This window comes from Lagenorhynchus albirostris, chromosome 8 (assembly GCF_949774975.1).
Source record: "Lagenorhynchus albirostris chromosome 8, mLagAlb1.1, whole genome shotgun sequence".
In the NCBI taxonomy this organism is placed as follows: Eukaryota; Metazoa; Chordata; class Mammalia; order Artiodactyla; family Delphinidae; genus Lagenorhynchus; species Lagenorhynchus albirostris.
Window position 1 is genome coordinate 316,597 of NC_083102.1, and position 15,031 is coordinate 331,627.

Here is a 15,031-nt window from a genome sequence, read left to right on the forward strand (position 1 = left end):
TTTTTTTAGTGGCTTAAAACACAGTTTTTATCTCTCATGGTTGTGTGGGTTGATGGGATTCAATTGGCCCATTCTTCCTCGGCCATGCCTCATCTATTCTTATTTTTGAGATGTAAGTGTTAGTTTTAGACAGGAAAACAAAACTCCTGCTTAGATCTTTTCAGCTTGTGGACTTAGGTAGAACTCTTTGCATTGTGCAGGAAGATTGGTGTTAGGGGATCGACGACAGCAGGTGACACTCTGGTGTGCTGGGTGACCGGTGAGGTAGCGCCTGGAGGGCCAGCTGCCCAGCAGGGACCTCTTCTGGGCTCCAGGGCACACATCTGTCCCAGATGAAGTGAATTCTGCCACTGGGATTTTTGATGTTGATTTTTTAGTTTTTGGTTTTTTGAGACACTGCTTAAAGGAATGTAGAAATGAGCAAAGCTCAAATCCTTCTTGGAATAAGGAAGAATATGAACAAGTGAACTTGATTGGCCAGTTTGCTATTTGAAGTTTAATGACATTTGGTTTCTAAAATGATCATTTTATCCATTATCTTTTGTATTTTACTTAAAGACATTAAATCAGTAATGCTTCAGGTGAAATAGATATGTTATCTTCACTTGTATTTCCCAGACATTGACTACCTTATTTTAGATTTCTAAAATAAAGGGATGGGTTAATTTACACTGCGTGTTTCACCACCACTAGTGGTGGTGGGATTTCAGCAGGACTCCCTGCAGCTGCACTTTGTATAGTTGCCTTAGACTGAGCAGGGATGTTTGCACAAGTGCCGACTATTAACAGGGTCTTCAAGGGGAATGCTGTTTAAAGAAAGACAGTTCTTCTGTTTAGCTTCAGTTCTAAACATTATCCCGTGTTCAGAAGTGGGTGAAATATGATTTAAGTAGAAAATTTTAGCTATGTATAAATTCGTTCCATCTTTTACACTTTAGGGAGGACTTTAGAGCCCTGTGGGTCTGGGCCTTTTCCCTCTAGCTCACTTATTTCCGTGTGATTTTAACAAATTATCCTTCGGGTGAGTCTGTTTCCTCATCTGTTGGGTGGGGCATTAACTGTGGACAAGGCGGTTGTGAGGGTTAGACAAGACGTTGTCTGTAGGTAGGGTTCAGCACACAGCCAGTGTCTGTCTTTTGTATTTGGTTTATTTTTTTCTAAACAACTTTGATAATATCAATATCATATTAGAATCCAAAATATGCCTTTGTTCTTTTTAAAGAAAAGATTAAAAAAGATTTCTTGGGTAGTGTCAACTCTTAAAAATAATTAAAATTTCAGTACTCATACAATGGTTATTTCTAGTTTGTAAAGATACTATGAATAATAAACATGAAAACTTGTTTCATAATTAGACTTGTAGAGCAGATTTGAGTGGGTTTATTTTTTTTTGGTGATGTTTTGTTTGTTAGGTTTTGTTTTTCAGCTGAAAAATTAGATTTGAAACCGAATGACATGTGTTCATCATTCCTGTATGCCTTAGGAACACATTTTCTGTTTTCCCTGTACATCTCTACCTTTCTCTGTGATGTTTTAGCTACTTTAAATTCTGTTTTGTGGAACATAAACAAGTGTTTATGAATATGTATTAGTGAGAAGCAGATTTTTGACTTAGTGAACAGAATTAAAATTTGGTAACAGATTTACTGTCTTCAATTTTGATATATTCTTTTTCTTTGGCACTTTGAAACCATCCCTTACAAATTAAAAACCTCAGAATTATTGAATGTCCTGGGATTCTCCACTAAGAGACGGCTTGACTTTCAGAATTCATCTCACATAAACTATAGCGATGTGAGCCAGTTCACTTGTACGGGAAGCCTACTTGTGCAGATGGTTTCTCTGCCTTCTCCTCTGGTAGTTCCAGAATACGTTTCCTCAAATATTAATCTTACATAATTTCCCTCCTGAAAACTCCAGCGTTGACCCATTGCCAGTAGAACAAAATCCACACTCCTTTGTGTGGCACAGAAGGCACTTCAGGCTGGTTTTGACCTGATTTTTCAGCTTCAGCATCTACCATTCCTCTCTTCTCTTAATCCAACCAGAGTAACTTGCATGCACCATTATTTCTGCTTAGTGTATTCTCTTTGCATGGCAACTCCCAGCTAACCCTTTCAAACCCATCTAACGTAGTCTTCCTGAGTCTCTCGTGGACTCTTGGAGGCAGCATCAGACCCTCCCCAGCCCGCACTGTTCTTTCTTCCTAGGCTGGCGGTCATACCTCTCCACGCCCGTCCACCCGCCAGCATGAGCCTCTCAAGGACAGGACCACGGCCAATTCCGTGTCATGTCCCTGGCTTTGGGCACAGAGCCAGACCCAACTAACTGCTCAAAAAATGGCTTCTTCAGCCTGTTTTTCAAAAAGAACAATCTATACGTTTGCGGTAGGTTAAAGCACAGTGACGAAAATGCAGTAACAGAATCAGAATTCACACCAGGCGAATTGTATTTCTGTCCTGGTGCATGATGGTGAGTAGAGAAGCTCTATTATTACATGTAGGTGACTCGTGGGACTGGTGTATGTCTTGGCCTGAGGTGTGACAGGATGAATAGGAATTGCTGGTGTACTGGCAGACCTAACTTGAGAAATACCGGTGAACTTAGAGAAATCAACTACTGTTAGGGAAGGCGAATATTTCATTTTGGAATATTTTTTACAGGAGTCATTATTGTTTTTGGTCATTAAAGTGTTTGTTTCAACATAGTTGTACTTTACCTTTAAAACTTGATGATTCAGAAAAAAAATTTTTCAAAGCAGATTTGGAGTAGATTACTTATAAGAGCGTCTTGTTTCTAAGTATCATTCTCGCTAATATAATTAAAATGTAGTTTATGAAAAGTCTATTGTCACATAATTTCAGAGTCATTTATTGTATAAAGTAGTACTTTTGTGTTAGAAAATTCTTAGTTTTAATTGTAAATTACAAAAATAACTAGAAAAGTAGTTTATGCTTCTTACAAGTAATTCAAACATATAGAAATAGAGGAAACTATAAAAGCCTCATTCCCCTCCTTGTATTATTATTTTTTTTTTTTGCGATACACGGGCCTCTCACTGCTGTGGCCTCTCCCGTTGCAGAGCACAGGCTCTGGACGCGCAGGCTCAGCGGCCATGGCTCACGGGCCCAGCCGCTCCGCGGCATATGGGACCTTCCCGGACCGGGGCACGAACCCGTGTCCCCTGCGTTGGCAGGTGGACTCTCAACCACTGCGCCACCAGGGAAGCCCCTTCCTTGTATTTTTTAAAATTAATTAATTTATTTATTTTTGGCTGCATTTGGTCTTCGTTGCTGCATGTGGGCTTTCTCTAGTTGTAGCGAGCGGGGTCGGCTCTTCGTTGTGGTGCTCTGGCTTCTCGTTGCGGTGGTTTCTCGTTGCTGAGCACGGGCTCTAGGCTTGTGGGCTCAGTAGTTGTGGCTCGCGGGCTCTAGAGTGCAGGCTCAGTAGTTGTGGCCCACAGGCTTAGTTGCTCCGTGGCATGTGGGATCTTCCCAGACCAAGGCTCAAACCTGTGTCCCCTGCATTAGCAGGAGGATTCTTAACCACTGCACCACCAGGAAAGTCCCCTCCTTGTATTCTTTTTTTTTTTTTTTGCGGTACACGGGCCTCTCACTGTTGTGGCCTCTCCCATGGCGGAGCACAGGCTCCGGACGCACAGGCTCAGCGGCCATGGCTCACGGGCCCAGCTGCTCCGCGGCATGTGGGATCTTCCCGGACCGGGGCACGAACCCGTGTCCCCTGCATCGGCAGGCGGACTCTCAACCACTGCGCCACCAGGGAAGCCACCACTCCTTGTATTCTTGCAAACTTTTTCTGTCCATTTATAAACTTGTATAACTTATATAAAAGTATATGTTTATATGCACACATACAAACATAACAGTATTTTTAAGAATATATGGCCTCTACTAATAAATTTTCATTAATTGGAAAGTCTGGCAATGTTTTCTATTACCAAACATAGTAGTTTCTTGTAATGCTTTAATTGAAAGTAGAAGTTCATTTGATGGTATTTGCACACATGAATTTGGTACGACATACTGACTGGAAGAGAGAGGGACTAGTACGGGCCCAGTTGGTAAATTAAATCACTTGTTTGATATCAGTAGGAATTCTCTGATGCTGGGAAGATTAGAAAGGAACCACTTAAGTGTGCCAAGGATTTTAAGAGTTGGACTTGGAGGCAGGAGGTGAGGGTCTGCCCCTGCCCATGGTTGTGTAACTCGAGGCCTGTCTGCATGGTCGTGGTGGTGGCTGTGAGGATGGCTGGGCGTGTTCCCAAACAGGAGCAGAGCGGGGTCCCCTCCAGTGGGGCTGCACTGGGCACTGGGCACTGGGCAGGGTTGGGGGGCTTGATTCAACCTAGGGCTCTTCTCATGCGTTTGTTTCTTCTACCCTGTCCCCTTCTTCCCTGGGCAACAGTGTTTTAAGTTTTTGTTCATTTTTTATTAAAAATTTTTTAATATACCCGCCCCCCACAAGATGAATGGTAGCAGTTGTACCTGCTTTTCTCCATTTGTACTTTCACTTAAAAATAAATCCTGGGGCCCTCCCTGGTGGCGCAGTGGTTGAGAGTCCGCCTACTGATTCAGGGGACACAGGTTCATGCCCTGGTCCGGGAAGATCCCGCATGCCGCGGAGTGGCTGGGTCCGTGAGCCATGGCCGCTGAGCCTGTGCCTCCGCAACGGGAGAGGCCACAACAGTGAGAGGCCCGCATACCGCAAAAAAAATAAAAAAATAAAAAAAATCCTGGGAGTTATTCCACAGCAAGTATTCAAACAATTCTGGAAATCACTGCTGTGGAGCCCCTCCCCACTTCTGTAGCTGCGCAGCACTTCAAGTGTGGGTGCAGCATCTGTTCCACCCCACGGTCCTGGCCGCTCCTGCCACGGGCAGTGCTGTGCATGCATCTTCTTTCTAGAAGAGATTCTCAGAAATGGAATTGCTGGGTCACAGGGTGGTTGGATGCACATGGGATTTTGTCATTACTACTTAATTATTAATTCGTGTTGATGGATACTAGCTCTTTCCTAGGAAGGAGTTTGAATGTTGAGTGAAACCAGTCTTAAATCGCTCTCTTCTTAGTCTTGGGTGGAACACTGGGTCTGGTAACAGTGTTTTATTGTGAACTGCTATTGTGTTTGCTGAACTTTGCCATCGGCTGTTTCAGGATTTGTGTAACCTCTGGAGTTACTCGATGAATCACTATTAAACACAAAATTTTCTACTTCTGGCTGGCACTCAGGACCTCGTACATTTAAGGCATGGAATCGGAGTTTCAGGCTCTACTCTGATCGAGTGTGTCCTCCTGAGGGCTCGGCGAGCTCCACGCACTTTGCACATCCCTTAGTAGTGAAGTGGCCAAAAACATGAGCAGACCAATCTGGTTTTCATACCCATTCTGGCACTAGTAGCTACCCTGCAAATATGGGATAGTAATAGTTCAAATTTGTAGATCTGTTGTAAGAATTAACTCAGATACTATGTGCGTGACTAGCTTAGCACAGAACCTGCTGCATAGATAGCAACGCATACTCAGTAAATGGTAGTTACTTGTATTATTTTACACAAGTATAGTTTGTAGCTTAGTCATGTTGCCCTCATTGATCTTCCAGAAACCTAGTTCAGGGGAGATTTACAATCTGTCCGTTGGCTGTCCCTCGGCATCTGTCTTCCCTCACCTTCTGCTCCTCTGAACCTTTCAGCTGAAAGGCCTTGAAGAGAGCTTGCCCTCCTCGGCCACCTCATGCCGCGATCTAACCCTCTTGTGGCCTAGCCCAGCTAGTCTGGTAAGCCCTCCAGTTCTCCCCATCCCCAGCCCCAAATGCCTCCTGCCTTCTGGGGGGAAAGTGCAGTCCAGTTCCCTTCCGGTCAAACCTCTGCAGTGACATGGCCTCCAGATCTGAGCAAGCTTCGCCAGCAGTCCTTTCCTGAGCCTTGGCTTCTTGAGCGTCATCTTTCTCAACTCTTGAGCCTTTTCTTCATTCTGGAAGGTTGCTATCCATTTGGTTTTGTCCCAGGATGGATTCAAACTAACTTAATTTAGAAAAACTTATTTGTCATGCTAGCCCACCCTCGGGTTCAAGCAAATTAAAAGCTTCACATCCTGCAGCGTAAAGGAGTAGGTCTGCTTAGGCACGTGGACGTGGGGCAGGTGGAACCTGCTGTGGCCTCTCCGTGAAGCGGTGTGACCACAACAGACATGATGACGGTGGCCTCTCCAATCTGGACCTGGCTGCTTCCGGCCCCATTCCATGGTTTGTGCTTAGAGCCCAAGCCTGAGAGTAGAGTTGGTCCTCAAAGAGGCATCTTCTTGGGGACACCCCACCCCACAGTAATATTCCCTGACCAGCTCCTCTCAGCCAGAGGATGGGGTGGGGCTTGTCTTTTACTGGCTGCAGTATCTGTGTTACTTAGGAAGGTAGGTGTGGCAGTTCCAGACCATGTCCCAGTCACCGGTACAAGCCTGCCTGAGATGCATCGTGCAGCTGTGTCAGAACTGCAGTTTTCAGGATGTTAGTGTGGCCAGCGTGTTCTTCTTTCTTTGAGGGGTGGGGGAGTACGGAGCATTTCTCAGAGGAGAACTCCCTGCCCAAAACAGCTTTAGCCTTTTTCTGCAGGGGTTGTTTTAACACCACGTAGGTTTTTTCCTACCTCTGTGCTTATTTTCTCCAGTATACAGGCCCCATCATGGAGAACCATTAGAATTCTAATCCTCATCTGGGAGACGGTGTGGAGAGGAGCCGAACATGGAAGATTTGTGCTGGCTCCTTTGGGCCAGAAGGGGAGGGAAAGGTGGGCTTCTGAGGCTCTGAGCCTAGGTGCTGCAGGCAGGGGCCATGCTGGTGGCGAAGGAGGAGCTTGAGACTGTGCGCTCCGGGAGCCCCTCGGCCCAGTGGCAAGGTAGGCAAGGGCTTCAGAGTGTCCTTAGAGCGTGGAGAGCCAGGGCCGCGTGGTTCTGTGTAGGGCTTCCCAGCGACGGGCTTAAACAGCATTTTACAAACAGTAGATATACAGGAAGAATACTAAATGGCCTGTGTGGCGTTTTACTTAGAGTTGTCAGGAGATTGTAAATCATGTGTATGTTTTTCTCTTAGGTTCATTTTCCAGACACTGAAAGAGCAGAATGGCTAAATAAGGTAAGAGAAGAATACTGAACACCAGATAGCAGTGGGAATTAGAGGGTGACATGCCATATTTCCATGTTTGGGGATTTGGACGCTGACAATATGTGAACGCATTTGGACTTAGCGGGTTGGCTTCTGCTCTCAAAAGAACTCGGTCATAACTGAGACATTACTTTCCTTTTCTAGACAGTGCAGACTGTTTCTTTGACATGAGGAAGTTAATGATATACTAATAGTTGGATGTTTGGCCCTGTGTCTTCTTTTCTGATCAGCTACTGCACAGATCTCTTTTATGATAGTCATAAGCGAAAATTTTGGAACATTATTGTGAAGAGGGAAATAACTCCCAAGAAATCTAGTGGTAGATAATCTTTTTTTTAAAGGTTATGTTTTTAGATCATTATACTTTGAAGTAGATCTCTTTTATCTCTATGTTTTATATATCCTTAGAGTTATATAGTAAAAACTAATGTGAATAATGATTACCCAAAAAGTAATCACTAGAAGTTAGTCCATCCTTAAAGAAAACTCATTAATGTTGAGAACGATACAGTTTTAGAAAGTTTTTTAGCAGTGAGTTGAAACCACAGGATTTTCTGACTTTTTAGCAATGATTAAATGTGATGATATGATTAAACAGCATATTTAACTAGAATAACTAATTCCTGCAACATATTGGTTGGTTAATCAATAGTTTACAGTTGTATTACATTTAAAAATTTTAGGTGCGTAGCAAAAAGGACGCCCCCCCTCCTTTGCTTTTCAAAAATTCTGGTAAACTATAGGAGCATAATTTTCCATGATGACTTAAGTACTATATCATCTTGTTTAACCTGAGCTCTTTCTCCTTTTCAGACTGTAAAACACATGTGGCCTTTCATTTGCCAATTTATAGAGAAGTTATTTCGAGAAACCATAGAGCCGGCTGTGCGGGGAGCACACACCCACCTCAGCACCTTCAGCTTCACGAGGGTTGACGTGGGGCAGCAGGTTTGTTTCTTCTTAAGTGTTCTCACCTGTGCACAACTGAAAAGAATGGTAAACTACCTGAGACTGTCTCTAGAGAAAGCTGTTTTGCAGAAGGCTGGCAGTGTGTGCGGGTCCTCCCCAGGTCTGCCTCCCATGGGGCCCTCTCCTCCTCTGTTGGGGCCTCGCCTCGTTCGTCCACTGTGGTCTCTTGGCCAGTCCAGGTCCGTCGGAGGTCCCTCAGCCCCAGAGAGTCTCTGCCCCACGTTCTTCTGTTAGAATTACCTTTGTACAGCTTTCTACCATCTGTCCTGCTGGAAAGGGAGTTTGATGTATAAGGATGATGAGGCTGACAAAAGCTGGAGGTACCTGCTCCACCACAGCGTTTACAACAGCAGCTCAGGCTCCAGTGCTGGGCTTGCGGTGTGGCGGTAGTGACACAGGGGAAGGGAAAGGTAGGCTTTGTTGTTGGAATCATTATATACAAAAGAAAGTCACTAATTCCAACACTGCTAGGAAGCCTCAAGACCACCATTAAGGGCAAGTTTCCTTTTTTATGTTTTTAAGTCAGTGTTTACAATAATTAGCAACAGTTGAAGGTAATATTTTTTCTGTTGAGGTGTAATTGACACATAACATAGCATTAGTTTCAAGGTAACATTGTTTTGGAGTTCAGTAGTCCTTTAAACTCACACACCAGGGCAGAGCCTGACAACCCACTCTCACCACGCCCTGCGTCCCGATGTCTGTGCTTCAGCCTGTCGGGGTGTTAGTGAATGTGGCTGAGGACCATCTGACCCCCATCCATGTCACTGCCCGCAGACACGTTCCCATCCCACACTCCCCAGGCTGTCAGTCACCGTTCCCCATCAAGGCCTATTTTCTATGGGCAGAGAATGCTCCGTCTCTTCCGCGGTGCCTCAGGTGTGTGTGTCCTGCCAAGCTGTGTTGTGCAGGCCGTTTGCCCGCTTGGCTGTGAGGTCTACAACACGCTGCGAGTCGGGGTGTGGGCATCCTTTTGTTTGAGCACACCAGGCCAGCACAGGACCACCATGGGACACTACCTTTAATTTTCACTTTACCTCAGTCACCTCAAACGATCACGACAAGAGGGAAGACACAGCTACAAGCTAGAATGCACGTGACTGTGAAGGGCGGATGGTGACTAGCTTAGGCCTCGACAGCCGTGTAAGGTCTCTGAGGCGCGTCCTTCCCCTGCCTGCCCCTTCTCCTCCGGCCCTACAGTCACTGTCTCCCTCTGGCTGGCGTTTGTGTCTCCCAGAGTTAGGTAAGCTCATGCTTGCGCAGATCTGGAATTCTCGCTCCAGCTGGGTTTGTCTCAGGAAGAATTGCGTCCCTGTTTCACATGCGCTTCAGTTTGATGCTACGTAAGATCATCATCAAGGAGACGGCAGGAATGCAGAGAGTAGTGCGGGTTCAGTCGGGGAGCTTGGCGTCACCGTGGCTGCATGGACCTCTTTTGGGCACACAGGACCCGGGCTGTTTGATTGAAGGGACAGAAGAGAGGGGCAGGAGAACCCGAGCAGAAAAGCCCGGGACCTGGGACGGTAGGAAGTGTAGACTTAGAGTTTCTCCTGCAGCTGGTTGAGGAATAAGGTTTCAGGACACTCACACTGTCAGAGTGAGCAGTAAGACTCCAGAGGTCCGGTAGTTCTTCAGCTTGAGTTTTTTTTTTTTTTTTTTCCAGCTTGAGTTTTTAATGCTCAAATGTCATGTTGAAAACTTTCTTAGGAGGGGTTTCAAATCAATGGGAAAAAGGTTTTGCAATGATGTTGAAATATAGCATCTATTGTAGGTTTTCCTTTTCTTTTTACAGAGTCATTTGATTGTGACCTTGTAGCATGTATTAGGTGTTGAAACTATAGCTAGTATTTTTGATTCACTCAAAAGCCCCATTTTTATTAAAATCTTAAGAAATGGAAAATTATGACATAAAAAATGAAGGGAAGTTATATTTTAAACAATTAGTAAGGATGGAGTAGAGGGAAAGGATCAAAGTCATCTGCAAGAGACAAGCGCCCAAGGCTCCTGGGAAGGAGCGAAGCAGGGTCATAGCGGAGCTGTGTCTGTGGCCTGTGAGCACTTGCTGTGCCAGGCCGTGCTCCTTGACCTGCATGGTCCTGTGTCCTGTAGCCTCGCTATTGCCCATGTGGAGCTGCCCTCCTGACCGTGTTTTACAGATGAGGGCGCTGAGGGACAGGTTTAACAACTTGCTGGAGGTGAAACAGCTAGTACATTGTGAAGCAGAGGAGTTTTCACTCCTGTGGCCTGATGCTGAAGCTCGTTGTCTCAGCTCTGCTGTGTCACAGGGCTTGGTTTTCCTTTCACCCTTCCTACGTTTTAAGTAAGCCAGTTCTTGTTTCAGCCCCTCAGGATCAATGGTGTTAAGGTGTATACTGAAAATGTGGACAAAAGGCAAATTATTTTGGACCTTCAGATTAGGTAAGTTTGTATTTATGTCATAGTTAATGATGTGTGATGTCACTTAGCTCTACCCATAAGGTGGAGGTTATAATGAGCACATTTCTTACCTGCTGTTTGATGGAATTGGACTAACTTCTTGTTGAAGACCTAAATTTATTTACTTTCTGGTTTTAGTTCCTGGCAGCCTAGATAATTGCTATCATTCATAAAACATGTTAAATAAAAGAAAGTAAAGGCACTACAAGAAAAGAAAACGACAGACCCATATCCCTTGTGAACATTGATGCCACAATCCTCAAGAAAGTGCTAGCAAATTGAATTCAGCAACACAGTAAAAGGATTATACACTGTGACCAAGTGGGATTTATTCCTGGGATGCAAGGATGGCTCAACAAAGAAAAGTGATCAGTGTAATGCCCCACATTAACAGAATTAAGGGGGGATAAAAACCCCTGCATGATTATCTCAGTTGATGCAGAAAAAGCATTTGGTGAAATTCAACACACTTTCATGATCAAAACACTTAAACAGGAAGCAGACAGAAACTACTTCAGCATAATAAAAGGCATATATTCCCAGCAAGCGGCATGCTCAGTGGTGAAAGACAAACCTTTTCCTCTGAGATCAGGAACAAGACAGGGATGCCTGCTTTCACCACTACTGTTCAACATGGTACTGGAAGTTCTTTTAGAGCAATTAGGTATGAAGAAAACGAAGTGAATGGCATACAAGTTGGAAAGGAGAAAGTAAAATTATCTTTGTACACAGGTAATATGATCTATGTAGAAAACCTGAAAGATTCCACAAAAAAAAGGTTTTAGAACTAGTAAATGAATTTAGCAAAGTAGAAGGATACAAAATCAATGCAAAAAAAAAACCACATCAGTTGCATTCTATACCCTAACAACGAGCAATCCAAAAAGGAAATTAAGAAAACAATTTCATTTACAATAGAAACAGAAAGAATAAAATACTTAGAAATTAACTTAACCAAGGAGGTGGAAGACTTGTACAATGAAAACTACAGAACATTGCTGTAAGAAATTAAAGAAGACATAAATACATAGGGATACATCCCATGTTTGTGGTTTGGAAGACTTAACATTGTTAAAAGTCAACACTAAAAGCAATCTGTAGAAGCAGTGTAATCCATATAATCATATATCTGATAAGGGATTGAGATCCAGAATGTATAAGGAACTCCTACAACTCAACAGCAACAAAAAAACAAATAACCTGATTCAGAAATGAACAAAGGACTTGAATAGACATTTCTCCAAAGAAGATACACAAGTGGACACAGGCACACGAAAGGGTGCTCAACATCACTGTTAATCAGGGAGAAGCAAATCCAGACTACAGTGAGATACCGCCTCACACCCATCAGGATGGCACCTATCAGAAAACAGATTAGTGAGGATGTGCAGAAATTGGAACCCCTGTGCACTGGTGACGGGAATGTAAAAGGTACAGTTGCTATGGAAACAGAATAGTTGTTCCTCAAAAAATTAAACAATTACTGTATGACCCAGCACTTCCATTTCTGGGTACATACCCAAAAGAATTGAAAACAAGGTCTCAAAGAGGTATTTGTGCACTTGTGTTCATAGCAGCTAAAACATGGAAGCAACCCAGGTGTTCATTGACTGTTGAATGGGTAAGCAAGGTGTGTTATGTACATACAGTGGAGTATCATTCAGCCTTTATAAAGAAGGAAATCCTGCAGTGTGTAGTGTCCGTCCTGCTACAACAGGGATGAACCTTGAGGACATTATGCTAAATGAAATAGGATAGTCACAAAAAGACAAATCCTGTCTGATTCTACTCATGTGAGGCCCCCAGAGGAGTCAGATTCACAGAGACAGAAAGTAGGATGAAGGCTGCAGGGGGCTGGGGGAGGCGGGATCAGAAGTTGCTGTTTAACGGGTATCGAATTTCAGTTTTGCAAGATGCAGAGAGTTCTGGAAGTGATGATGGTGGTGATGGTTGCGCAGTCATCTGAATGTGCTTAATGCCACTGAGCCGTGCACTTAAAAATGGTTGAGCTGGTATTTTTATGTATATTTTACCACACTAAATTGGGAAAAAAATTACTTAGGGGTCTGCCAGGTGCCTTGCCTGCATGGTAGAGAGGTTTTCTCTGGCTCTTGTCTTCACTGTTCGTGGGCGTTTTTTTCTTTTGCTTTTTTGGTGTCTTAGTGACTGCCAAGGTTCCGGCTTTCCCTGAGGCCCCGGCCCAGCTGTGTGCAGGCCGCTGCTGAGCTGCTGACTGACACACGGCTCCGCAGGGTTTGGTTTGTTGTTTTGGCTAAGGATCGTTTTATTTTATCATCTTTGAGTTTCTGAAGTATATTAATATAGTAAATGAGCAGTCAGTACCAATTACCTTTATTCTAGAAGGGAGCATAGAATGTCGTGATGATGTGATACGGAAAACTCTGCGTCTTTAACGTATTTGGAACTACTGCAAACGCTGCTGCTGTCAGTGCAGTAGAAGAGGAAGCCCCGCGTGTGTCTTCGGGTCAGCCGCACCCTGGGAGGGCTGTCCACTAGGCCGAGGGTGAGCTTCAGGAGCGTGGGAGCCTTGTTCTCTTGTTCCAGCGCTGAGGGAGCACTTCATACACGTTCATTAAATAAACATCGGAGTGAATCTGCTACCGGACGCCATTTTGAAGATGCAGCCTGGCTTTTGTGGTTTCAGCAGACATGACGGCATATGCAAGTTATGCAGCTCAGATATTTATGTCTCTAAAAAGTCTGCATTCTGCTTTTTCCTGTGTTCCAGATAAGGACCATAACTAGGTTACTGGCCATGGAGTTGGGGAAGGAGTAATTGAGAGCTATGAGGAAATCAATGATCAAGTCTTGGTGTGTGTGTGTGGGTGAAAACCTGTCGCTCACCATCTGCCTCTACAAGGGTGAGGCCGCCAGCCACTGCAGTTGCTGACCTTCCACACACCCTGAAAAGAGTTCAGGGCAGAGATCAGGAATGAGGCCCTCTGTGCTCTGGGAAGACTGGCAGAACAGGTCTTCAGATAGATATATTCAGGAGATGATGTTATGAGCCCAATTTCTTGCATCTTCTCATAGCTAGAAAAGCACTGCTGTTATTAACTCAGATGTCTGCCCCTCGTGGCTAGCAGCAAATTTCTGCCAAAATGCGTGCTTGACTGTACGTCCCCTCTTCACCAAAAGAACCTACAGGTACTGACTTCTACATCAGAACTGTGAATATTGGAAGACTTTCATCCCAGACGCCTTCTGTCACTATTTTGCTCATGTGCTTAGACAGTCTCTCTCATGATTATCAAATTGCCCCCCCCAACGCTCCCACGCAGGAGTCAAGAGTCCAAGAGTCAAGGGTGGGAGTCAAATCATACGGATCCCATGCAAAATGTAGTGGACGTGCCATGTTCACAGTAAAGATGGGTGCAAGCCTTACATTCAGCATCATGCTGTATTCATGTTTGTTTCACATTAATGATTGAAAAGACTTAATCGTTGAGTAAAATTGATACCTCAGATGGATGTAATGTCTTTAACCTTTGACATCAGAGGGCCCTGAGCACTGCTAGTGTCCTCAGTATGGGGAGCTTGGGCGCAGCGTTTATTTGTGGTGAAACACAATCTCAGCATTTTTTATGTTTTAAACAAGCATAGTTGTTTATAAAGTAAATGAAAACTACGCTCCGTCAAGAGACTGCTCCAGAAGCTGCACTTTGAGAAGTGACCTTGATACCAGGCCTCTGGCCAGGCTGCCTGCCTCGCCACCCATGCGGTGGTCCTGACTGGTGTCAGTGGCCGCTCCAGCGCAGGCACTAGAGCACTCCGGCACGGCCAGGCTGCAGCTTACAGCTTTGCCTACAGTCTAGTTCTGGCTGCTTTACTGTCATTGTATTCAGATTATATAGCTTGCAGGTCTGTGGTGATTAAGAGAATGTAATACAGAACTTTTTCTTTGCTAGTTTTGTAGGAAATTGTGAGATTGATTTGGAGATCAAGCGATATTTTTGTAGAGCTGGTGTGCAAAGTATACAGGTAAGGTTTTTTTAAGTTTCATAGTCTTCTCAAATTCTCTGTGCTCTATTCAGAAAGAAAATCATGAGGTTTTTATTAACTCAGAATTTCTTCGAAGTTAAGTTTTTGTTTATAGGTTATACCTTGAGAGAAACCTGAAGTCAGATGCTCAGGAATCACTGAGAGGATCCTGCATCCTCCTTCTTGCGTCTGTAATGGCCTGTGGAATTGTTTTCTGTTAACGTTTCGGTTTCCCATTTGAATTTAGATTCATGGTACAATGCGGGTGATCCTGGAACCACTGATTGGAGACATGCCCTTAGTGGGAGCTTTGTCTATCTTCTTCCTTAGGAAGCCAGTAAGTCAATGTTTATTTCATTCTTTTCTTGCCATTCACTGACAAGAATGTGTACATATCGAAGAATAGACAGAGTGGAGAAAAAGAGCTTAACTCACTTTATTCCCTTTGATG

The 15,031-nt window shown here is 44.2% G+C and overlaps 1 protein-coding gene across 3 annotated transcripts in view; it reads left to right on the forward strand.

Moving 5' to 3' along the window:
- Positions 1 to 15,031, forward strand: part of ESYT2 (extended synaptotagmin 2) — a 77,014-nt gene that overhangs the window by 22,617 nt on the left and 39,366 nt on the right. For all 3 annotated transcript variants that reach the window (XM_060156257.1, XM_060156258.1, XM_060156259.1), the window contains exons 2-6: positions 7,102 to 7,143; positions 7,987 to 8,121; positions 10,484 to 10,560; positions 14,508 to 14,580; positions 14,828 to 14,917. In XM_060156257.1, coding sequence (XP_060012240.1) covers positions 7,102 to 7,143; positions 7,987 to 8,121; positions 10,484 to 10,560; positions 14,508 to 14,580; positions 14,828 to 14,917 — 417 coding nt within the window. The remainder of the gene's footprint in view (positions 1 to 7,101; positions 7,144 to 7,986; positions 8,122 to 10,483; positions 10,561 to 14,507; positions 14,581 to 14,827; positions 14,918 to 15,031) is intronic.